The sequence below is a fragment of the Vombatus ursinus genome, unplaced genomic scaffold, assembly GCF_900497805.2.
Source record: "Vombatus ursinus unplaced genomic scaffold, bare-nosed wombat genome assembly UNPS02011591.1, whole genome shotgun sequence".
NCBI lineage: Eukaryota > Metazoa > Chordata > Mammalia > Diprotodontia > Vombatidae > Vombatus > Vombatus ursinus.
Window position 1 is genome coordinate 4,683,430 of NW_020951369.1, and position 27,272 is coordinate 4,710,701.

At 36.6% G+C, this 27,272-nt stretch overlaps 1 protein-coding gene and 1 pseudogene across 1 annotated transcript in view; both read left to right on the forward strand.

The window, feature by feature from the left end:
• TMEM131 (transmembrane protein 131) overlaps window positions 1–27,272 on the forward strand; it is a 163,237-nt gene that overhangs the window by 43,806 nt on the left and 92,159 nt on the right. The window contains exon 5 of the mRNA XM_027856653.1: window positions 15,994–16,062. Coding sequence (XP_027712454.1) covers window positions 15,994–16,062 — 69 coding nt within the window. The remainder of the gene's footprint in view (window positions 1–15,993; window positions 16,063–27,272) is intronic.
• LOC114039039 lies at window positions 3,444–4,176 on the forward strand (annotated as a pseudogene).

Here is a 27,272-nt window from a genome sequence, read left to right on the forward strand (position 1 = left end):
ATGTGTCTGAGGCCGGATTTGAACTCAGGTCCTCCTGACTCCAGGGCTGGTGCTCTATCCACTGTGCCACCTAGCTGCCCCCGTAATTTGGTAATTGTTAAGAAATAGAGAGGTCAATCAGAGTTACAGATTTGATACACACCGAACAGAATTAAACGAGTATGGTAGCTTCATGTTCTATAAAACTGAACACCCCAGCTATTGGGTTAAGAATTCACTGTTCAACAAAAACTTCTGAGAAAACTGGAAGGTAGTTGGGCAGAAAGTAGGTGTAGACCAGTATCACACCATATGCCAGGATGATGGGTGTGTTACTTATTACATTATATTGCATTACATTACAGATAAGTACATTACTTAGATGTAAAGGATGACATCATAAATTAAAGTTTTAAGGAATAAAATATTTTTCATTCATCATTTATTAGGTGCCTGCTATGTTCTAGGCACTGTGCTAAGTGCTGAAGATGCAAAGAAGTGTATTAGACAGTCCTTGTTCTCACGAAGGTCACAGTCTTATGGGGGAGACAGCATGTCAGAAGCTATGTACAGGCAGGTTATTTGTAGGATAAATTGGAAATAATCACCAGAGGGAAGGCACTAGAATTAAGAAGGTTAGGAAAAGCTAACTGTAAAAGGTAGAGTTTTAGCTTGGACTTGAAGAAAGCCAAGGAAGCCAGTAGGTGGAGATGAGAAGGGAGAGTAGTCCGTGCTTGGGAGAGAACAAGTGAAAAGTTCAGGACCAAAGAATAAAGAGATTAAAAAGACGGTTTTGCTTATATAAAATGAAAAAGGTTTTGCACAAACAAAACCAATGCTGTTAACGTTTGAAGGGTAACTGGTAGTTAGGAAAAAAATCTTTGCAGCATAAAGATGTCATTTCCAAGATATATAAGGAACTAATTCACTTTATAAGAATAAAAGTCACTCCCCAATTGATAAATGGTCAAAGGATGTGAATAGGCAGTTTTTCAGAGGAATAAATTCAAGCTATACCCAGATGAAAACACACTTCAAGTCTTTTAGAGTAGAGAAATTAAATTTAGAAAAATTAAAGCAACTACAAGGTTCTCCCTCACTCCCACAAATACTAGAGTGGCCGTGATAAAACAAACACCTTAATGTGATAGAGCAGGCATTCTTGGTAGAGCTGTGTATTGATTGGTCCAGTCATTCTGGAAAACAGTTTGGAACTATGCGTTAATAGCTATTAAATTCTGCATGTCTTTTGACAAAGTGATAACACTACCAGGTTTATACTCCAAAGAAATCCAAAAAAAGGGGAGAAGGACCCAAATTTACAAAAAAATACCGATAGCAGCTTTTTGTAGTGGCAAAGAACTCGAAACTAAAGGAGTGTCCATTAATAGGGAATGGATGAAAAAATAATGGTGTGTAAATATAATGGAATGTTATAAGAAATGGTGACCAGGGCATGGGGGGAGGTGGAGAGAGGGATACAGGGCAGAAATTTCAGAGAATTCTGGGAAGATTTGCATGACTTCCTGCAGAAAAATCATTTAAACAATAATAACATGAAATAAGGCTGAAGAGATAATTTGTACTTGAATTGTTGAGGGCCTTAAACGCCAGGCTAAAGTGCTTGTATTTATATATGGTAAATGCTTAATAAATACTTTTTCATCCAGTCATTCATTTTATCCTAAGGGCCACAGTGAGCCATTTTGAGCAAATCAATGACATCATCAGACTTCTATTTAGTAATATTATTTGGCAGTATCTTTTTTTGGGGTGGTAATTGGGATTATGTGACTTGCTCAGGGTCACAGATCTGAAGTGTCTGAGGCCTGATTTGAACTCGGGTCCTACTAACTCCAAGCCTGGTGCTCTATCCACTCCGACACCTAGCTCTCTCTATTTGGCAATATCTTGATAGGTAGCATGGTACAGTGGATAGAGAGGAAGACCTAGTTTCATGTCCTGCCTCTGGTACATACTGACTGTGTGCCTGTTGACAAGTTATAGTCTCTCAGTGCTCCAGACACTGTCTGATTAAGTTATAAAGCACTTGCTCATCTGCATTAGGTAGAGTGGCCTCCTTATCCAATGTTCCCTATTGAGGAAATTATGGATCTGGTGGGAAATTTTTTTGTGAATTTTTGTGACTATGTGAATGATATATTTGAAAAGAAAAAAGTCTGTTGTCATGGATAATAACTAGGAGGCAATTATAATAAGTTTTTTAAAGACTTGATAAGGACCAAAACTAGTAGAGTGGAAACAAGTGTGAGATATGTGGACTAAATTAATACAGCTTCTACTAATTAATTAATTAATTAAGCTGTTTTCATGCAAGAGGTAAATGAGAGGTGACTTTAAGATTTGCACTTGTGGCTAATTGGGAGAATAAAGACAGGGAAATTTGGAGGAGCGGCAAATTTACTGAGGAAGATGATGAATTCATTTTGGAAATATTGAGTTTACTTCAGTTACCAACATTTGGCTGGCAATATCAAGCAGGCAGCTGATGATGCTAAACTTTAGGAGAGAGATGAGTACTCAAAACAGATAGACTGACAGACAGACACACACACACTATTGTTGAATATGGGAGTCATCTGCATAGAGATAATTGAACTCTTGGGAGCTGAAGAGATCATGAAGAGAAAAAGTAGAGATACTGGAGAATAGGACTTACTGCACAGCCTTGGGCAACACTCTTACTTTGCTTGGTGGGAGAATGATTATCCGCAGTGGAATGCAAAAAAAGGAACAGTTACATAAATTGCTTGGGAAAGAGAACCAAGAAAGGGAAGTTTCACATCCAGTCAATTGCTAAATCTTGTCAGTATCTCCACCACATCTCTGGGGACATCCCTTTCTTTTCTCCTCTCATATAAGCACCACCCTAGTTTAACCCTTCTCACCTCTTCCTGGAGTCTTGCCATAGCTTCCCGAAATACCTTGTAAACTGTCAACCAGCTTCTGCTTGAAAATCTCCAAAGAAGGGGACCTGTGACCTCTCAGAGGTTATCCATTTTCACTTTTGTGTGGCTCTAATAGCTAGGAACTTTTTCCTAAAGTCCAATCTAAATCTGCATCTTGCAAATTCTACCCATTACTCTGCATTTTTTAAAACTTTCTTTTTCAGTCTGAACTTAAACACTAAAAAAAGGACATTTCCATCTACACAGCAGAACACAAAACAACAGATTCTTTAGGAAAGTATGAATCTCCCTTTAACAGTGTGCTTTAAAAATGAACTATATAGGCTGCCATGCTCCTGGCTCAGCAGGTCCAGATCAGGATCGTCTTTGAGCAGTGCCCAGGCAGCGTCCACTCTTACTGTTGGAGAGGGGTTCTCGCTGCCCATGGGGGAGGGCAGCTGAGCAGGACGCCGCCCGCTCCTCATCCCCAGCTACCAGGAAGCTCTCGAGCCTCGCTGACTGCTGCCCAGCATCGGTCCGGGCTACTAGCAGAAGATGGTGGATCGATTGGAAAACAGTGAAGCTAATATCAGATATGTAAGTATAGTGGAAGACTGTTTTGGAGCAGCCGGACAACCCTTGACTATTCCTGGATGAGTTCTTATTGGAGAAGGAGTATTGACTAAGTTGTGTAGAAAGAAGCCAAAAGCAAGGTAATTTTTCCTATTTAATGATATTCTTGTCTATGGCAATATTGTCATTCAGAAGAAAAAATATAACAAGCAGCATATAATCCCCCTGGAGAATGTCACTATTGATTCCATCAAGGATGAGGGGGACTTACGGAATGGATGGCTTATCAAGACACCAACTAAATCATTTGCTGTTTATGCTGCCACAGCTACTGAAAAATCAGAATGGATGAATCACGTAAATAAGTGTGTTACTGATTTACTCTCCATAAGTGGGAAGACTTCCAGTAATGAACACACTGCCGTCTGGGTACCTGATTCTGAGGCAACTGTGTGTATGCGTTGTCAGAAAAAAAAATTTGCTCCTGCTAATCGTTGCCACCACTGCCGCAAATGTGGCTTTGTTGTGTGTGTGGGCCCTGCTCTGAAAAGTGATTTCTTCCACCTAGCCAGTCTTCTAAGCCTGTGTGGATTTGTGATTTCTGGGGGACTTGGTTACATGTCAGCCTACTAGATCAGACTCTTATAGCCAATCACCTAAGTCCCCTTTGAATAATGTATCTGATGATGAAGATGAGGAGGATAGTAATGACTAAAGATATGAAAATATTTTCAGAAACAGAATTGAGTGTGATCAGAGATATCTGCTTTGGAGGAGATTTATTATTGTGGCCTCCAAAAATTTCATTCTAGCCATAAATTTACCTGACAAACTTCTAACTGGTGTGCCTCAGTATATTTTATAGAGAATGGTTTCACTCTTCTGCAGGGATAGACTGTTGCTATATCACATAATTTTCCACCTTCTTATACTTGAGTTTTTCTAGACTATCCTTTTCATATAAGGTTGGAAAAATTCATTTAGAGCTTTTTAAAAAATTATTAGATCATATGCTACATTGATATTTTCATAATTTCTGTATTTTGGCATAAAAGAAAATTAAAGCATCATAAAATTTTTAAAAATGAAGTAAATAATAAATACTACCCATTGTTTTCAAAACTGTTCTGCTTAACTATGCTTCTTCCTGAACTTCATTCTTTCTCTTCCATGCATTTAAAAAAAAAAAAAAATGTTACATTGGTCCTCTTTTTATCATGATCATGAGTAAGAAGCAGGTGGGGGGGGTGGAGACCCTGGTAATAAATAAGCAAAATGAAACCATATGATGCCCATGTCCAAAAGTACATGCTTCTACCCCTGGTGACCATTCCTGTGAGGTGGTAGAGAACATGCATCTTCATAACTCCTCTGTGGATGTGGTTGTTCGGTGCTTTCATCACAGAGGACTTAAGTCCTTAAAAACTGTTTTTGTTTACAACGTTTTTATCCTTATATAAATTGTTCTGGTCACTTCCAGGCTCTCAGTGTATAGTGAGGTAGTGCCAGTGTGCTAATGCAGGGAGTGTGCCTTCAGAACCAGCCTTGATGTCTTCAAAGGTTAGCATGTTAGTACTACCTCATCATACAGCTCCTTCCATTTGCTTAAATTAATTTGCCTAAGTATCCAGACTTTTTATTTTAAAATCATGATCTTAGATTATCTCTTTAATCTTATTTTCCAAATAGGTTGGCTTTGATATCAGATATCTTACATTTTGTCTACTTTTTCAATCTTTTGATTTTATTCCAGTTTATCTTCCTGTCTCATTAAGTCTCTTATTTGTTTTGTCTTTTCTAAGTTTCCAGGGGTTCCATTTCTTGGATAAGGTTTACTACTTTCTCTTCTGAGTTACTTATTCTTTTTCAAATGCTTTCTTCAGGAGCTTTTATTTCATTTTTTCATATCTTCATTTTTTTTTCCCTAGACATTCATATAATCCTTGTGGGAAAAATGTTTTTTTTCCTTTAAGTCTCTGCTTACAGCTCTTATGGAGTTAGATTTACAGTAATTTTCGATGCTAAATAGTATCATAGATGGGTTTCTTTGGGGCAGGTAGGTGGCACAGTGGATAGAGCTCTGGCCTTGGAGTCAGAAGGACCTGAGTTCAAATATGACCTCAGACACTTACTATCTGTGTGACCCTGGGCAAACACTTAACCCCAATTGCCTTAAAAAAAAAAAAAGGGTTTCTTTGATTTATTCACATCTTTAGCTTCTAAATTGATGCTTTGTGCAGGACCAGCCTCTGCACCTTGATATGCTATTGAGTGGGGTGCATTTTCAGTGTACTAAAACCCCTAAAAGAAGTTTCAGAACAGCGTCTGTATAAACATGCCTCCTTCACCTTATACTTGTGAAGTGTGTGTACTTGTACTTGTGACTTTTGTATCCACGTGTAAGATTTTACATTATCTGTTTTGAATTTCTTCTTTTATTTAACCTAATGCTGTTGCCTATAAGGTTTCTTTGGAGCCTATCATTTATTATTTTAGCTATCCTTCCCAGTTCTGGATCATCTTGAAATACCATGCCATCTATGCCTTCATCTAAGCCATGAATAAAATGATTAAACGGAACACGACCAAGCACAGATTCCTTTGGTACTGCACTGGAGACCTTCTGGCCAAATAGACATTGAACCGTGAAGAACTACTCATTTAATTGGCCATTCAGCAGTTCAGAATACAAAAGTGTTCGTGAATAACAAACGAGATAACACATGTAAAGTGTTTTGCAAACGTTAAAGTACTATATAAATGCTAATTTATTATTATCATCGAATTCATACTTGTCCAGCATCTCCACAAGAACAGTATGAGATGCTTTATTGAAAATTTTCTGAAATGTAGAGAAACTATAGCCACAGCATTCTCCTCTTCTACTACCTTAATAATTCTTTCAGAAAAGGAGATGAAGGTATGACTTGTTTTTGATGAAGCCATTCTGGCTTTTTGTGATTACTATTTCCCTGTCTATATGTTTGACAATGAACTCTTTGGTGTTTGTCTAAAATTTCTCCAGACAACAAAGTCAAGCTCACTGACCTGTTCTTCTTAAAGTCAAGCCAACATTTGCCCTTTTCCAATTTTGTGGTACCTCTATTGTTTCCCATGATGCAGTATCAAAAATTATTCTCTTTTGCAGAGAAAACAGAAACATAGTTAAGGATTGAACAGCTTTGCTTTCTCTCTTTTTTCCATTATCATTAGTATATCCACCTCAAACAAAAGTCCTGTCCTTTATTTGATCCTTCTTTTGCTTCCAGTATAGCTTAAAGGAGAACCCCCTACTCATCTTTCTTCTCACCCCCCCCCTTTTTTCTTACGTTATTGAGTTGCTGGCCTCAGCTCATCCTGAGTATGACTGTGCCATATTTTTATATTCATTACTGATTACCTGGTCAGTCCATCTTCTTTGCCTTTCTTTATGTAATATTACTTGGTTGTTGAGTTCCCTGTACAGCTATCTCTTCAGACAAATCCCATTTTTTTTCCTCATTGGAATTGTTTCATTTGTGTCTTCAGTTTCATTCCTGAGAATCTCCCATCCTTCCTGTGCTACCTTCCCCTTTAGCATTTTACTCCATGGGAGCCTTCCTGTTTTTCCTTTGAATCCTTTAAAATCTTCTTTCCCCAAGTCTAACATATATGTCAGATTATGCACAAATTTCCTCTTCTCTGTCACAAACTCATTGGGGTGGGGGGGGTAGTTATTTTTTCCTAAGGTTACCATGATTTCCACCCCAACAACCAATTCTTCCCTGTTAATGAGGATCAGATCCAGAATAGAATTTGCCCTTATTAGTTTGAAGGATGAAATTATCTTTATCCTAAGGAAGTTAAAGAAGTTGTTAAGTGTTCTTTCTTTAGGAGTTTGGAGAAAAGTAGACATAGAGAAAGAGAGAGAATGAGAATTGAAGTTCCCCATCCCTACACTAGCCTGCTTCTGTATTAGAATTGTGACCCAATTATCAAACTCATGACAAAATCATGTGTTCCTTCTTTTCCCTTCACTCAAATAACTCTCCATTTGGCTATCCTTCATGTATGGAGTGCTCTCCCTCCTCATCTCCGTGTCCTTGCTTCCCTGGCTTTCTTCAAGTCCCAGCCAAAATCCAGCCTTCTCCAGGAAACATTTCCTGATCCCTCTTCCCCCCCGCCGCCCTTTTTGATGAGGCAGTCGGGGTTAAGTGACTTACCCAGGGTCACACCGCTAGTGTCAAGTGTCTGAGGCCAGATTTGAATTCAGGTCCTCCTGACACCAAGGCTGGAGCTCTATCCAATGTGCCACCTAGCTGCCCCGCCCCCCCCATCCCTCTTAATTGTAGTGCTTATTGCCTAAATTTGGACATTAGTATATGGACATTTCCATGATTTTTATTACTAGATTTTTTACTACTGGGATTACCAATGACTGCGTCTTTACTACTCAGTCAGTAAGCTTTATTAAATGCCTGCTGTGTTCTAGGCACTGTGCTAAGTGCTGTCCTCTTTTTTCCTTTGAGCTTTACTGGATGTTCTCTCACTTTGGTTCTATCTACTATATCATTCTTTGGAAGAAAAGCAGCTTCTTCCATAGAGCATCCACCTCTCTTTTCAGGAAAAAAACTTCAGATTTGCTTTTAAGCTCCAGTTGTACCGCTATCCTTTTCCTTCCCTTTCTTGGTATTAGACTCTTTCATTTACCATCATATTGATAAGTTGTTTCTTCTCCAAATCAGATCCTTTTTTCCCTCATTGAAGTCTGGATTCTGTTTTCTTTGGGAACACTTGATTGTCCCGTACAACTTGGAATGTACAGAAGTATTCTTCAAATCCCTTAATCTTTTCCTGTTAGGTCAACTTATACTTGAGACATGGATAACATTTACTCTGGCTGTGGCAGAAATGAAAACATCACAGACTTGACGACAGTCCCTGCAGAATTAATGGTTGAGATTTTCATCTTTGAGCTACATATTAAAACCTTATTCCTAAGTGAGTTGTTGTTATTGTTGAGTCGTTCAGTTCTGTCCACTTCTTGATGACCCCATGGTCCTTTCAAAGTCCAAATTCATGTTCATTGTTTCCGTGACACTATCTATCCATCTCATTCTCTGCCATCCCTTTTTCCTTTCCTTTTGCCTTGAGTCTTTCCCAACATCAGGGTCTTTTCCAATCAATCTTGTTTCTCTTGTACTATTTAAGCTTCAGCTTCAGTATTTGACCTTCCAGCGAATAGTCTGAATTTCTTTCAATATTGACTGATTTGATCCAAGGAACTCTCAAAAGTCTTCTCCGGCACCACAATTCTAAAGCATTGGATTCCACTCAGCTTTCTTTTCTTCTCTTTTTTTTAATGTAATATTTATTTAGTGAGTTTACATGTGTGTTCATTTACAAAAGAAAAGTTACACACAAATGTAGTTTTCAGTGCAGTTTCAAATATTTTAAGAACAGGCAATAATTTGTGAGGATTTGGAATGATAATGTTGAAGGGCACATGCATCATTTTCCTTTGTGTGTGTGTGTGTTTTTTTTTCTACCCCTCCCCAGAAGGTGAAAGGGAAAAGAGTAGAAGAAAATGTTGGTGTCAGTGACTTTTATAGTCCAACTCTCACAGCCATACATTACTACTAGAAAAACCATAGCTTTGACTATATGGACCTTTGTTGGCAAGGTGATGTCTCTGCTTTTTAGAAGCTTCAAGCCAGCTTTTATACTCTCTTCTTTTATCCTCATCAAGAGGCTTCTTAATTCTTCTTTACTTTTCTGCCATCAGAGTGGTATTGTCTGCATATCTGAGATCATTTAATATTTCTTCTGGCAACCTTAATTCCAGCTTTTCATTCATCCAGCTTGGCATTTAGCATGATATATTCTGCGTGTAAGTTACATAAGGTGACAATATACAGCCTTGTCATACTCCTTTTCCAGTCTTAAACCAACCAGTTATTCCGTGTTTTGTTCTAAATGTTGTTTCTTGACCTGCATACAGGTTCCTCAAGAGAGACAAGTGAGATGATCTGGTGAGACTCCCATCTCTCTTGAGTACTTGTCACATTTTGTTGTGATCTACGGTCAAAGGATTTAGTGTTGTCAGTCAAGCAGAAGTAGTTGGGGTTTTTTTTCTTCTGGAATTCCCTTGCTTTCTCCATAATCCAATGAATGTTGGCAATTTGGTCTCTAGTTCCTCTGTTTCTTTGGAAACCAAACTACTTTTCTGGTAATTCTCAGTTCATGTATTGCTAAAGCCTAGCTTACAGAATTTTAAGCCTAACTTTGCAGCGCTGGTGACTTTGCATGGCCCTCCCTCACTGAAATCCAATTCACTTGCAGGTGGTGGTATCACCTGTAGTAAAGCACTTATTAATACCTGCTTTTAAATCTGTTTATTTATTAATTCTTTTTTTGACCTATAAGTAGAACCCTAGACCAGTGTCTGGGTCTGGAAATTGGCCTATTTCAGGTTTTCTCAGTATTTTCCAGTTTTGCCAGATTCAACCTTTGACATACTTCAGTAGTAGTTCAAGTCACTACAAGTCACCTACACAGTTTTATTTTCCATATTCAGCTCAGATTCTCTTTTCTGTTGCTTCTTCTCCCTCAGAAGTAAGAAGTCAAAATTATCCCCAACATCTAGCACACAGAAGGCTGCTTGATTCATTGAATAAATAGCATGAGAAAAAGCTTAAAAATTTTATGAGTATGCCTTGTAAAGAACATTGAATTCCAGACTTAGGAGTTTAAACTTGGTAAGCAATCAGTACTAGAAAGACACTGAAGGTTTTTCAGCAGAGAGATGACATAAGTACATCTGTGAATGAGGAAGATACTCTGGCAGTAATGTGAAGGATGACCTAGAACATGACATAAAAATCATGGATAATTGTCCAGCTTTTTTTTTTAATCTTATCCTTTGTATTTTTTCTTTGAATTTTTTACATATTTAAATTTAAATTTGTTGTTTTGGGGGTTTTTTTTGTCTGACCCATTATTTCATTGTTCTTCTGAGGCAGCAGTTCTCATGTATTTTGGTCTCTGGACCTCTTTACACTCTTAAACTATTGAGGATATCTACCCAAAAAGAGCTTTTGTTAATGTGGGTTAAATCTATTGATACTTACCATATTATAAATTAAAATGTCTTCATGTTTTTCTGAAAATAATTTTGATTTCATGGGCCCCTTGAAAGGGTTTGCAAATAAAGCCCTATGCAAATGCGCTATAGAGGGGTCCCCTGCCTCACTTTGAGAAATACTGGATTAGAGAACTTTAAGTGAAGAAACTTCTTTTACCAATGGGGGTTGACACCTTCTCTGCAATTTATAATCTTAGAGAGTTTAAGTGATTTACCCAGAATCACACAGATAGTATGTGTCAAAATAGAACTTGAACACAACTTTTACTGATTCCTAGTTTAGCTCTGTATCTATGCCATTTGTCTAACACTGTTAATTTTGAAAGTAGGTGAACATGCTAAAGGCCAACTGAGTATTACAGATATTAAGGGCTCCAGGAGAGAGATAAGTTGGGGTGGTTAAGTGAAGAATTCATTAAAGAGTTAGAGCTTGACCTGGATATTGAAGGAAGAGCACAATGTTCAGCAATAAAGGAGGTATTCAAGGCAGGGCATATATTAGATTCTCTCTCATTAAAGGTCTGCAAAAGCTAGATGAACATGTTTGGGGATTCTTGTTCAGATATGGATTGGAATATTCTGAAGTCTCTTCTAACTCTGAGATTTTATGAACCTATTTTAACAGTCTCAACAGAAATATTCAGTCAGACCCAAAGATTGATGCACATTTTCCTCACAGTTATATATTTCAGGCAGCCCATACCAGTCTTACCTGAAAACTGGCCCTATACCAATCAGTCAGTCATTGTTTCCATGTTCCTTTAATTGTTCACCAACACTTTGCGGGGAGTGGGACATCTCTTTTTCTGATTTCAGGGAATTGTACCTGTTCACTCTTCTTCTCCCGGCTTGGAAAGCCCCTAATCTTTCCTCCAATTAGAGATCAGATTATCTAATGTTATATCTTGGTTAATTGTTTCCATGTAATTAATTGGAATTATTTGATTGTTTTTGATGTATAAAAATCTGTTGCCTCCTATATTTGGGATCCAGGCCCAATTTGTTAGGCAATTAGCATGCATTGCTTAATAAATCGAAATGCTTGGAAACTCAAACCTTTGTTTCCTCAGTGATTTCATCTTTCACTCACCACAGCTTTAAGGTATGCAAAGAGCTTTACACATGTCACATGCTAACTATTTTGTATGCCTTGCTGTACCTGACAACTATGTGGTAAGGGCTTGTTTTGTTTTGTTTTGTTTTTTTGTTAGGATGATTCTGAGTTTTATGCTGTGGTATTTTTCTTTACTCTTCAGCTTTTCTCTGAATGGTTGAATACAGAGTGTAACTTGGGCATAGACTAGTAAGAAGGTCTGTTAGTACAGATAAAAACAGATACCCACATTGTGTTCAGTCTTGAGTGTAAAGGTAAAAAATTATCTGTGCCATCTTCTTAAACATGTCACTGAGACATGTCACTGAGATTCACATTCCTGATGTAGTTGGGCTTTTTCCTTTGGAAAGTAGTATCAATTTGTGCTGGTATTTTGAAGTCTTTCTTTTTCGTTTGAGTTATTTTTAATTTACTATTTTGAAATTTGAGTTGGCTTACCAAATTTCTTTAATCCTTTCCCTTCACATAATAATTGTTAGTTTTTATATAGTACTTTTTAAAAAAAGTTTTAATTGATGTCTTCTGTTTGTATATCATTGTTTTCCTCAACATTCCTCCCAATCCATCCAGTGTTCTATCTCACTATATCAGTGTTCTATATGGGAGCCATCCCATATAACAATATTTTTAAGACAAAAAAAGAGGAAAAAATCAGCATAATTGATCAATACATAGAAAAAGTCTGAAAACATGTACAATGTTCAACAGTTGTAGATCTCCCACCTCTGTGAAGGGGTAGTTTGGAGATGTACTTTTATATCACTTCATTGGAGTCATCCTTTATAATTTTGTTTCATTCACTTTTGATTTTTTGGTGTGTGCGGTTGATCTTTCTATTTACATAGTTTTAATCTTTGTGTATATTGTTTGCTTGGTTCTCTTTACTTCATTCTGCATAGGTTCATATAGAGTTTTCCATGCTTCACTGTATTCATCATATAAATCATTTCATACAACGAAATAATAATTCCATTACATTCATGTACAACTATTTGTTTAGCCATTCCCCAACTGATGGTCATCTACTTTGTTTCAAATTCTTTGCCATCACAAAAATACTGCTATATTTTGGTGTATATGGAGAATATCTTTTTATCGATGGCTTCTTTAGGGTACAAACCCAGTAATGTAGAGTCTGACTTAAAGATCATAGATATTTTAATCACTTTTTTACATAATTCTATATTGCTTTCCAAAGTGGTTGTACTATTTCACAAGTCCACCAACAGTGTATTAGCGAATTTGCCATCTCACATCCCTTCCAAGTACCTTCTCTCCCATTTTGAGCTTCCTTTTGTGTGTTGTCTTCCCGTTAGATTGCAAGCTCCTTGAGGGCAAGGATTTTCTTTTTCTTATTTGTTTTGCCATGTACTTCCTGGCACATAACAAGAGCTTAATAAATATTGTATATGAGTAAAAGATGTATTTGGCTATTGTTATCTTCATCAATTTGTAGGGAGTGAGGTGAAACTTCAAGGTTCTTCTGATTTGCATTTCTCTTGTTAGTGATATGAAGCATTCTTTCATGTGATTGTGAATATTTTGCAATTCTTCTTTTGTTTGTTTATATTCTTTGACCATTTATCTGCATATATTTATTAATTGTTTATATGTCTTGGATACCAAATGCTTATCTGAGAAATTTGATACAAAGATTTTTCCCCATTATCTTCTTATCCTGGGTGCATTAATTTTGTTTATGCAGCTTTTCAGTTTCATCTAATCAAAGTTATGTTTTATCTTTTGTAATTACCTCTATCTCTTGTTTGGTTAAAAATGTATCTTCTACCCATATACAGTAACAGTACAATACAATATAACACAAATGTAATAAATATTTCTTAATGTCCTATTATGTACCAGGCTATGTGCTGAGCCTGGGATGCAAATAAGAAAAAGACAATCCCTGCCCCAACAGAGCTTAAATCTAAGGAGGGAAGACAATACAGAAAAGGAAGCTATAAATACCCACCCCCATCCCCCTTATGAAGGTACCCTCGAGGCATGATGTTAGTTTTGCTCTACCAGTTGGCCCTCCCACTGGGAGGCAGAGGCAACAGAGTTACTGGTGAGGTGTGAATACTAAAGTTGATACAATCTCTGTGATGATGAGTTTTGTGGTAATGAGCTTCTCCTGCAAGGAGGGGATGGGGGGAAGGAGGAGCATGATGATGGTAGAATCATGTCCAAAGAATACAGCTGGTGCTATATAATCTATAAATTATATAGTGCTTAAAGGTTTGCGAAGTACTTTGCAAGTATTATCTCATTTTTTCGTTACAACAACCCTGGAGGTGCTTTTATTTTCCCCATTTTACAGGTTTAAATGAGATAGGGATTAAGTGACTTAAGGATCTCAGTTTGTAAGTATCTGAGACCTTGAACTCAGGTTTTCCTTATTCCAGGTCCAGTGCTCCATATACTGTGCCACCTAGTTGCCCTTTATATGAACAGATTATTAGGTATATGCGCACCTCACATACAGTATCTATAACATTTGTACAATATATGCAATGCTCAGAATTTTTTAAAATGAGAAGTTAGTTACGGTGACAAATATGGGATGCTTAAAAATCACTTTCAGCTGTTTATACAGAGACCACAAATTTCAGATTAATTAGCTTTTATAATGATGGAAATTACTATCCAAAAACCCACTAGCGAGAAGCAAAGTGACATAGTGGAGACCTGGCTTTGGAGTCAGAAAGAACTGAGTCCAAGTCTATGATAGGGGTCTAAAAGCTACCCTAAATTCATGGGTATTTATTTAGCAAAAATTCAGTTAGTAGGGGCAGCTAAGTGGTGCAGTGGATAGAGCTCTGGCCTTGGAGTCAGGAGGACCTGAGTTCAAATCCGGCCTCAGACACTTGACACTTACTAGCTGTGTGACCCTGGGCAAGTCACTTAACCCCATTGCCTAGCCCCCCCCCAAAAAAAATCAGTTAGTAAACATATAGCAATGATGGCAGTTCTGTTAAGAGTGGCTTCCCAGTCTACCCATCCACCCAACTCTTTTTCTCAGCCCAGTGATCTCTACTACCAGGTAAAGATCCCACCAGGTTGGAGGAGTTTAAGCCTCTTGAGTTGTGTGCATTACATACCAGTGGAGCCAAGGGGCCACATCACCAATTCAGAGCTTTTCCTTATTACTGAATAAGGAATCCTTTGCTCTGTCTTTGTGGCAAGGGGCTTTCTAGGCCTAGTTCTTCAGCTTGAATTTCTTGACTATATACCATGGCTTATGGAGTTCATCCATGGTAATTTTGTGTGTATCATTAAGCCTCTCTCCTCTCCTCTTTGTTGAATTTGGCCATGGCCTCCCACAAAATGATGCCTGTAACACATGGGCTTTATGACTCTGGACAAGTCACCTATCCTTTCATTGTCCCAAGTAACTTCAGAACAGTAACTGTTAGGCATTGTTAGAGGGGGTTTGCCTTACTGAGAATTTCTCTTACCAATGAAATGACAGGTCTGATCTTCTTTTCTCGCTCAAAAAAAAATCTAGTAGTATGTTATTTTCTTGTAATATGTCACAATGTCATTTTAAAATCTGTATACTTATCCATAACTGAAAATACTTTACTCAATTAATGTGAAGTCATCCTTGCTGTTTTCTACGTATATCCAAACAAATCAGAGAAACTATTACATTAACAAAACCCAGGTTAGCATTAACTGTCTTCCTTTAAAATCATGTCTGAGTAACAAAAATCTCAGCTTTTTTTTAAAGAAATTTCTTGTGGAGGAAAAAAAAACTACAGAAGAAAACAGAACAAAAGCTAGAATCATAGACAAGCAAGACAAGTTTGAAAATTATATGTTGAATTTATCATACATACAAAGAGAAGTACAAGTTCTTTGCATAGAGATTTGCACTTTCATGTGCAATCTTTTTCTGTTTTATGTATATGGAAATAACCATTTTATTTGGTACTTGTTAAGAATCTTTTTATAAAATCTAATTTGAAAGAAAAGAAAGCTACCACTTATTGAGCTTGGATTAGGGCAAAGTTCTTAAACTTTTTTGTGTCATGGACTTCTTTGGCAATTTGATGAAGCCAAAAGACTCCTTAGAATAATGGGTTTTATTAATGCATAAAATTATATATATATATGTATGTATGTATGTATTTATTTAATATGTGACAAAACAAACAGATTATATTGAAATACAATTGTCAAATTATTTTAAAAAACAAACAAACAAGTTCTTGCCCCTTTCACCTGGGTTAAGAATCATTAGATTAGGGAAACGTATGTTTTGTAATATTTTTTTCTTCTACTGCTTACAGTGTATCCCTATACCGGGGAAACTGCAGACCTATACGGTTTGAGCCACCAATGCTGGATTTCCACGAACAGTAAGTTTTAAAGATTTTTGTGTTTTGTTTTCTTAAGAAATAGTGTTTTATGCATTTTGTACCATCTTTTTATTCTATTCAAGCATCTAACTTATTAGTGCTTCCTTTGGTCTTTTGTTGTTGTTGATGATTAGAAAGCGTTTCTCAGACTTTGTTCTTTCAAACCCTGGAGTCCCATGAAGAAGTCCATAAAGAAGAATGTTGTAATGACAAAAAGTTTCTGCAGAAAACTCATCTGTTTTTGCTGTCTGTGTCAGTTGTGTGCAGGGAAACCCACAGCAAGAGGATTCAGTTAATTGATATAAAATTAAAGGTTCACATTTAGGTTCAAAAAATTAACTTCCCAGGTACAAAATGAAGGAGGCATTGATAGGTCACTATTCATCTAAAGAAGATCTAGTTATTTTATTGGCCTACAAGCTAATAAGAATTGATATTATGATGTAGTATTCAAAAAGCTAATGAGAGCTTAGGTTTTATTAAGCAAAGGATAGCTTCCAGAGTGAGGGAAGTGATAGGCCAAATATATTATGGTCAGACTACATCCATGTACAGGGCATATTTCATTTAGTTCAGGGTCCTACATATTAGGAAGAAAATTGGTAAGCTGAAGAATGTCCAGAGAGGAACAACTAGGTTGATGAAGGTTCTTGAAATTATGCCATAAGAGAATTGAAGGAATTCAGAATGATTAACCTAGCATAGGGGTAGGGAACCTACGGCCTCATGGACACATGTGGCTTGATGCAGCCTTTTGACTGAGTCTAAGTTTTATAGAATAAATCCTTTTGTTGAAGGGATTTGTTCTGTGAAGTTATTGTGAAATGGGGCAGTTTTCTTCATTTTTACTGTTTCTTATTTATAAAATTACACATAAGTAAATGTCAAATTCTTGTTATATTCAAAATGTTTCCCAATAAATCCAGTAAATTGGAACTTCCTATTTTAATGGCTTTGCAGTATGATACAAGCAGTCTAGAAAGGGACCAGGATTAATTGTGGAAAGAGTATTGGAAGAAAATGGGAACCAAATTTCAGCCTGCATCATCTTGGCATTGAATTATAGTAGGATCATAGAATTTAAACCTGGAATGGACATTAGAGAACATTTATTCAACCCTCTGGTTTTATAATTGAGTAAATAAAAGGAGGCCCAGAGATTTCAAGTATTTTACTCAATTTTATATAGGTAGTTAAGTAGAAACACCCAAATTTAAAACAAGGCCTTCAGACACCACTATTCTTTGGGTAGAATTGAGTTGAGTATGATTCTCACATAAGATGCAAGAGGACCCACATTCATATCCCCAATCAGCCCCACCTCTTTTGAGAGGTAACATGATGCAATGGAAATATCAAGTCCTTAGGCCTATTTAGTACCTCATTGACCTTGGGCAAGCCTTTTAACCTCTTGGCCTTAGTTCCTTCTCTACAAAAATAAGTATATTGAACTAGAAAATTGCTGAGGTCCCTTTCTGTCGTGATTGAATTTATACTAGGAATTTGATTATTTTTTCATCAATAACAAAGTACAGTTATACTCGTTAGTAACAAAATCATTTGATTATGTCAATATATGCAGAAAAAGTCTTGAACAAAATATAGTACTTATTTGTGTTTTAAATAGTTATAACAAAACAAGAAGAAATGAAATTCATTTTTCTGAAATATCTGGGAATTAACCTTCTAAAATAGACAAGTATTAAGGATAAATATAAAACAATGCTTATAGAAATAAAGGACCTAAATAATTGGAAAGAACCTTTGTTCATGGAAGGAATGTGTCAGTATATTAAAAGAATAAAAGATACAAGTCATACTCCAAGTTTAGTGTTATATTAATCAAATTCCCAAAGGGATATTTTATAGAATTAGACAATCATGAAAGCATTTGTATAGTGTTTCCCTATATTCCAGGCACTGTTATGGCACCAAGAATACAAAGACAGTAATGAAACAGTACTTGCTGTCAAGGAGCTTAGGACAATAACATAATTCATTTGGAGGAATAAAAGGTCAAAAACATCAAGGAATAAAATTTAAAATAGGGAAGGAGGAGATGTGGCACATCCATCCACACACACACACACACACACACACGTGCACGGTATTTATTAAAATTACCTGGTATTGGTTAAAAAGTAGAAACGTGGTTAAGAACTAGAAAGTAGAAAACTAGAAACCAGAAAAACAAGACCTAGTGGCAAAGGTGTTCCACAATCTACTTTATGGTAAACTTAGCAACGCAAAGGAACGTTTTATTCAACAAAAACTGCTAAGAAAACAAAAACAAAAAAAAAAAACCAGGCTTGCAAAAAATCAGCTGAGATCAGCTGTCTACATACATCCTTAGTCCCATCTTCTCCTGGCTTCTCTAGCAGATTGCTAGAGATTGCTCATTAATTTTTCCACTCTAATCTTCAGCCACTCTGATGTACTGATTCCTACCGCCTTAAAAAAATGTCCTACCAGGGGCAGCTAGGTGGCACAGTGGATAGAGCACTGACCCTGGAGTTTGCCTTGCCAAAAAAAAAAAAAAAAGTCCTACCATCCTCAGCTATTGTCTTTTATCTCTTCTCTCTTTCTCAGCCAAACTTCTTGAAATAACTATATTCACTGTCCCCATTTCTTTTCCTCCAACTCACTTCTTAGTCCTTTGCACAATGCTTAACTAAAATTTCTCCTTTAATCATCAAATCTGATGGTCTTTTTTCAGTCCTCACCTTTCTCAAACTAATTGCTTCACTTGACACTGTTGATCACCTCTCCTCTTAGATAGTCTTTCCTCCTTGGGTTTCATAACACTAATCTCTCCCAGTTCTCTTATCTGTCTGATCAATCTTCGGTGTCCTTTGGCTTGTCTATCATGTATCCTAACAATGAATGTTCCCCAAGCTTATCTGCTAGGCCCACTACTCTTTTCACTTCTGGCTTCATCACCTCTCAGAAGTTTAAAATCACTCACAGATCTGTATATCCAGCTTCATTCCTTCCCCCAAGTTTCAGTTCTGCATCAACACCTCCCTATTAGATGTTTCAAACTGTATGCTATGGAGATATTTCAAACTCAGCATGTCAAAATCAGAACTGATTATTTTTCCCCAGAGTCTATCATTCTTCTAGATTTCTCTGTTTCTGTGGAAGGCACCACTATTCTTCCTAGCTCCCAGGTCAGTATCCTTGCCTTTATCCTTAACTCTACTCTTCTACCCCATTTAGCCAATCATATACCAAATCTTGCTATTTCTAGCTACACAGATCTCTCACATCCAGTTCCTTCTGTCTACTCACACAACTACCACCTTCATTCAGCTCCTCATCACTTCAAACCTGTCTTATTACAATAGCTTCTAATTGGTCTCCCTGTCCTAAGCATTTCACCACTTCAGTCTGTCTTCAACATTACTGTCAGAGTGATCTTCCTTAAGACCAAATCTGACCATGTCACTCCCCTCTTCAAGAAGTGCTTTTATTTAACTCTTAAAGCCCTTTATAACCTGTCCCTGACCTATCTTTCTAACTTCACTTCACATTTTCCCACTTGCCCTCTGTGATCCAGTCAAACTGGTTTTCTCGATTTTCCTCACACACTGCAGTGTGTCTCCTATGTCCATGCCTTTGAACTGGCAGTCTCCCATACTTGATATGCATTCTCTTTTCATCTCCACCTCATGGGATCCCTGTCTTCCTCAAAGATGTAGTTCAAGTCTTTTGCAACAGGTTTGCTGCACAAAATTAGACTGGGAGAAGATTCACATTAACATCATCATCATTGGATGCGTAGACTCTGGCAAATCTACCACAACTGGCCAACTCATCTACAAATTTTGTGGGATCAAAAAGTGAATCATAGAAAAGTTTGAGAAGGAGGCTGCCAAAAGAGGAAGGGCTTCTTCAAAAATTTCTGGGTCTTGGATAGACTGATGGCTAAATGGCAGCATGGTTAGCGTGATTGATATCACTCTCTGGAAATTTGAGACCAGCATGTATTATGTGACCATCATTGATATTCCAGGACACACAAACTTTATCAAGAACATTGTTACAGACACATTTCAGGCTGATGGTGCTGTCCTGATTGATGCTTGTAATGTTAGCAAATCCAAAGCTGCCATCTTAAAAAAAGGACAGACCTCCCTTGAGCATGCCCTTCTAGCCTATATACTAGGTGTGAAACAACCAATTTTTGTTGTCAAGGCGATGGATTCCACTAAGCCATCCTATAGATAATTTCTGAGGAAATTATCAAGGAAGTCAGTCCTTATTAAGAAAATCAACTATAACCCAGGCACAATAGATTTTGTGCCAGTTTCACTTTGGAATATTGGCAACATATGGAACCAGCTTCTAATATGTCTTGGTGCAAGGGTTGGAAAGTTACCTGTAAGGATGGCGATGATAATGGAACTATTCTTCTTGAAGCTTTGAATTGCTTCCTGCCTCCAACTTGTCCAACTGACAAGCTCCCTGCATTTACCCCTCTCACATGTCCACAAATACTGGTATCGTAGTTGTTGGACCTATGGAAAGTGGGGTTCTAAACTTAGGCATGGTGGTGAACTCTGCTCAATGTTATAACTGAAGTAAATTTTCTTGAAATGTGCCCTGAAGTTTTGAGTTAGGCTCTGCCTGGAGATAGTATCGGTTTCATTGTTAGGTCTTTGTCTATCAAATATGTCCACTATTGTAATGTGGCTGGTTATAGTAAGAATGATCCACCAATAGAAGCAGTGGCTTCCCTGCATGTTTCATTATTCTGAACCATCTGGGCCAGATCAGTGCTGACTATGAACCTGTCATATTAATCACGTTGTTTAGTAAGCATATTAATTGAAGAAGATTGTCATTCTGATTAGAAGTAGGAAAATAGCACTAAATTCCTGAAATCTGATGATGCTGCCTTCATAGACACAATTCAGGAAAGCCCGTGTGTGTGGAGAGCTTCTCTGATTACCCTCTTCTTTGCTTTTTGTGGCAATTGACAAAAAAAGACTTCTGAAACTAGTAAGGTCACAGAAATCTGCCTACAAAGCTAAATAAATATACAGTACAATACCTACTACTCCATTCTTAATCAGTAATCAGTAATCTTACTTAATCAGTAAGATCAGTCTCAGAACTGTTTGTCCCAATTGGCCATTTAAGTTTAGTAGTAAAAGACTTGTTAATAATTGCAGTTAATCATAAAAGCTTCAAAAGGAAAGGAATATTTTTGTGGACTGTTTGTTTTATGGTAGTTTTAAGTCATTAGTTTTTAATATTGGTAGTTTTTAAATGGGCACAGTTTAACCAAAAATCTAGCACAGAAATTGAAACCATTAAAATAAAAGTTTAATGCAAGGACAAGGAGTGTGGTTCATGCAGTGCCTTCTATGTGAAGCTTTTCCCAGACTCTTCAATTGCTCGTGTCCTCCCTCAAACTTCATTGTATCCAACTACTTTTTACTTACTTGTATTTCTTCTCTTCATGTTTATTCTGTTGTCTGCCCAATTAAAATGTAAGCTTTTAACAAGTGGGGATTGTTTCATTTTTTATATTTGTATGTCCTGTGCATAGCACAGTCCCTGAAACATAGGTGCTTATTCATAACTCAATATGAGTAGGGCAAGAATTTGTAACCAGACATGAGATAATAGAGGTCATGAGGCAGGGGAGTAAGTGGATAACATCCGGTTAAAAAGCTTTTTTTTTTTTTTACCAATAAGGTCAATACAGCTAGAATTAAAAGAAAAATTCATATTAATAGGGAAAAAAAGTTTTCATAAGTCAACCTGGTCAAAATATAAAATCTAAAACTCTACAAGGAATCTGGAAAGATTTATATGAATTGATGCTGAGTGAAGTGAGCAGAACCAGGAGAACATTGTACACAGTAACAGCTACATTGTGCTATAACTTGATAACTTTGATAGACTTATCTCTTCTTAGCCATGCAAGGATCTAAGACAACTCCAAAACACATATGATGGAAAATACTGTCCACATCCAGAAAAAGAGCTTTGAAGTCTAAATGCTGATAGAAGCATATTATTTGCTCTCTCTTTTTTTTTTCTTTTTTTGTTTGTATTTTCTTTCTCATGGTTTCTCCCATTGGTTCTAAGTCTTCCTTATAACATGACTAATGTGAAAATAGGTTAAATATGAATATATATGTAAAGCCTATACCAAATTGCACTCCATCTTGGGATGGGGGAGGGGAGAGATGGGGAGAAAATCTGGGACTCAAAATCTTATGTAAATGAATGTTGAAAACTAAAAATAAATACAAAAAGTCATTTCTCAATTAATGGTGGTCAAGGGATGTAAGCAAAAAGTTTTCAAAAAGTGGAATATAAACTATTAACCACATTAAAAATAAGGTATTCAAAATTACTGAAAACCTAAGAAATAAGATTTAAGCCATCCATTAAGCTAGCTAATATGCCAGAAGAGAGGACTACTCAGTGTTGAAAGGGCTATCATAAGATAGCCAAATTCACTTCTGGTGGCACTCTGCAGAGATACTAGAAATTCATTCTGGAAAATAATTTGAAATTATATAAATAAAGTTACTAAATATCCCTATGGATATAAAGGTTTATAGTACTGTTGATTATGATCATAAAAAATCTGGAAATAAAATACGCCCAACAATTAGGTTATAGCTGGATAATTTGTTGTAGCAAATTATTAAAATGTTGCCATGCCGAGCATTATGAAGTAATTATGAACTACAGCAAATGTGAAAAAGTTTGTATGAAGTGGTGTGGAGTTAAGGAAGCAGAACCAAATATATATATATATATATATGTATGTATGTATGTATGTATGTATGTACAATGCTTACAACAGTGTAAATAAAATTAGTACTGACTGGTTTTAAAACCGTTGTACAGTTCAATGGCCGGTGTTAATACTAGACTGTCAGAGTTAGTTAGCAAGCATTTATTAAATGTCTATTATGTGCCAGACACTGTAGATACAAATAAAGACAAAAATAAAACCCAATCCCTCTTCTCAAGGAGCTCACATTCTAATGGGGGAGACAACATGCACACACCTATGTACAAATAAGATAAATTGGGATTAAGTTGAATATTATCTCAGAGAGAAGGCATTAATATTAAGGAGAACTGGGAAAGGGTTATTTTAGAATGTGGGACTTTAGCTGAGACTTGAACAAAGCCACATGGCAGAGATGAAGGAGAGAGTTCCGGGCATGAGAGACTACCACTAAAATTACTGAGTCAGGAAACAGAGTGCCATATTTGAGGAACACCAAAAATCCTATCTCACTGGGTCACAAAGTAGTTGAAAAGGAGTAAGGTGTAAGAAAGGTAGGAGGGGACCTATTTATAAAGGACTTTAAAAGCTAAACAGAGGATTTTATATTTGATCCTGGAGGTAATAGGGAACTACTAGAATTTATTGAATGGGAGAGAGGGGTGATATGATTAAATCTGTACCCTAGGAAGTTTAATTTAACAACTGAGTGGAAGATGGACTTGAGTAGGGAGAGACTCGAGACAAGGGGACCAGACAGCAGGCTATTAAAATAGCCCAGGACTGAGCTGATTAGGACTTGTACTAGGGTGATGACATTTTTAAAGGAGAGAAGGAGGCATATACTAAAGATGTCATAAAAGTAGAGCAGACAAAACTTGGCAGCTGATTGGATATGGGGGTGATAGAGTGAGGAGTCAAAGATGATGCCTAGGATTCAAGCCTGGGTGACAGGGAGGAGGGCAGTATATCTTTAAGAGTAATAGGAAAGTTTAGAAGACAGGACAGTTTGAGGAAACAATGAGTTCGGTTTTGGATGTATCGAGTAGGACATCTATTTCAAGATGTCTGATAGGCAGTTGGAGATGTGAAACTGGAGGTCAGTAGAAAAGTTAGTGATGGATAAGTACGTTTAAGAATATTCTGCATAGAGATAATACTCAAATCTATGGGAGCTGATGAGATCAACAAGAGAAATAGTACGGAGAGAAGAAAAGAGAGCTCAGGACAGACCCACTTTGGATGAAGCTCCAGCAAAGTAGATGAGAAGGAGCAGTTAAGGTAGGAGGAGAACTCAGAGAGAGAGCCATGCCACAGAAGCCTGGAGGAAAGAGAATATCAAGAAGAAGGTGATCACTAGTGTGAAAGGCTGTAGAAAGATAAAAAAAAAGATGAGCATTAATAAAGGCTATTAGATTTGGCATTTAAGAAATCATTAGGAACTTTGAAGAGATCAGTTTCAGTTGAATAATGAGGTTAGAAGCCAGACTGTGAGAGTTAAGAATAGAGCAAAAAAGAAAAAGAATTCGATGGTAGATGGCCTTCTCAAAGAATTTAGCCACAAAAAGGAGGGTTATAGGAGACACTATAGGGGATGGATGGACTCACTCAACTAAGTGGTTTTTGAGGATGGGAGTTTGTACACAGTAAGGAGGAAGCCAATAGGCAGGAAGAGATTAAAATCAGTGAGGAGATGACTGGAGAAATCTACTGTACAAAATGGGATGGAATGTGGAATCATTTGTGCATGTAGAAGAATTTGCTTTGGCAAGGAAAAGATCCACTTCTTTTTTTTTCCAACTTTTTTTTTATTATTATTCTTAAGTTGGCTGCATAAAAGACGTACATTTCTCACACGGACAATTCTTGTCATGAATAAAAGCAACAAAAATGTGACAACAGTGAGTTGTGCTTTCCAAAGTAACAGTCATTTTGGAAGAAAAAGATCTCAATTTCTCTACAATGCAACTGTAAAGATTAGCAAATAATGTGAATGACTTGTGCACATTCAGAATACAACTAAATATGTGTTCAAAGAAACAGGTACCCACTATGTAACTAGCTTATTTGTGTTCTTTTGTTTACCACACACATCATTTTTAAAGTCGTCTGTTTATGTAATAAGAATGACAACAGGGGCAGCTTGGTGGGGCAGTGGCTAGAGCTCCGGCCTTGGAGTCAGGAGGACTTGAGTTCAAATCCGGTCTCAGACACACAACACAAGACACTTAATAGCTGTGTGATCCTGGGCAAGTCACTTAACTCCGTTTGCCTAGCAAAAAAGCAAAAAAAAAAAAAAAGAAGAAGAAGAATGAGAACATCAAGAAACATGAAATTTGGATCCCATTTCTTATTTTCTTAATATCAGTGCTGAACTTATTATAGTAACTTCATTGACTCTAAACATTTAAATGCTTTTCAAAAGTAAAAAACAAAATTAATTTCTTCTCTCCTCTGGATGTTTTTTTTTTTTTGAAGGAAAAAACATATATTTTTTCTATACTTGCAGGATTACCCCATCCTGGAACAAAATAGCATGAATAACAGAGGACAAATGTTAATAAGTTTTCAGAGTACATAGGTGAACCATATTTAGAGTATACTTAGTCTATGAAACCAACTAACATAATATAAACACCTCAAATTGTAGAATTACTATAGTAACTGTATCAAATACATGCTTGAAATTTCCAATCCACATCTTCAAAAATATTTTTTGTACGACAATTAAGTATTGAAGGCTATTTATTTTAAAACATATCTCTGCATTTCAGGAATTTTTGTTTAACATGAACAGTACTGAGATTTGAGTTCTGAACTAAATACTTTTTTTTTTTTTGCTATGCTACATTTATAATGCAATAAGCGTTTTTTAAACAAAGAGGTCTTAAGGCATATGAACTACAAACTTACAGTGGTTTGTAGCTGTATAGTCTCCTGATTTTTCAACCTTAATACCTCTAAAATTGAACTCTTTCAGCTTTTCCCTTCAACGTACTCCTTGTGACACTTTTCCTATTTCTGTCTTAACATCATCCCAGTCAACCATTAGCAAGAGTAGAAAGAGAAAAGGGGGGAGAACCTCAATTATATACTCCCTTTTCTGGCAATCATTTTTTTTTCTTTTGGAGACTCGTTTGTATGTAACACCAAAGATAAGATGTAAATGAAAACAGAAAAAATTCATTATATATTTTTTTGTTACCCATCTACCACTTGAGAAATAGCTAAATGACTAAATGTTTAATTTCATCGAAATATATGACATTTTTTAGATTCATCAAGAGTTGTGTTTTAAACGTAGAGGCTGGATATATGTAAAATCTTTAATCAGTCCTCCAGAATATTTTATTTTATAGGCATTTACAGAGAGTATTACAACATAAAAGTGAGGAAAACAGTAAAAAAAAATACTCAAAACTTTTTAAAAGATTGGATTTTTCACCAAAGCTCATTTTGAGTATTAACTTGTTTATTGGGAGGGAAAAAGTAATATAGAAGAGTATAAGATAGAAACCCTGCACTCAAAGGACTTCATAGTCTTTGGAGGGGGGAAAAAAACCACCTGATCCTCATGAAACAATAATCATAATTACTTTCTTATTTAAAATTTTTATTTTCAGTTCCAAACTCCTTCCTTTCCATCCTTTCCCCTACCAATTGAAAAGGCAAAAAAGTGATAACTAGTATACATGTGAAATCATGCAAAACATGTTTTGAAAGAAAAAGCAAGAAAAATAAAGAAATATGCTTCAATCTGCACTTGGAGTCCATCAATTCTCTCTCTAAAGGTAGATAACATTTTTCATCATAAGTCCTTTAGACTTCTTTTGGATCATTGTGTTGATCAGAGCAGTTCATTCTTTCACAGTTGATCATTGTCACAGTATTGCTGTTAAGTGGTGCCCACTTTGCATCAGTTCCTGTACGTCTTCCTAGGTCTTTTCTGAAACCACACCCTTCATCATTTCTTACAGTTCAGTAGTATTCCATCACAATCATACACCACAACTTGTTTAGCCAGTTCCCAAAGTAGGGGCATCCCCTCAGTTTCCGATTCTTTGCTTCTACAAAAAGAGCTGCTAAGTCCCTTTCCTTTTTCTTTGATCTCTTTGTTAGATGCAGACCTAGTAGTGGTATTATTGGGTCAAAGGGTATGTATGCACAGTTTTATACCCTTTTGGGCATAGTTCCAAATTGTTCTCCAGAATGGTTGAACCAGTTCACAACTCCATCAACAGTGAATTAGTGAACCAATTTTCCTATATCCTCTCTAGCATTTGTCATCTTCCTTTTCAATCACATTAGCCAATCATGTGAGGTGGTACCTCAGAGTTGTTTTGATTTTCATTTTTCTAATTAGTGATTTAAAGTATTTTTTCATGTGACTTGATAGCTTTGACTTCTTCTTCTGAAAACAGCCTGTTCATATCCTTTGACCATTTAT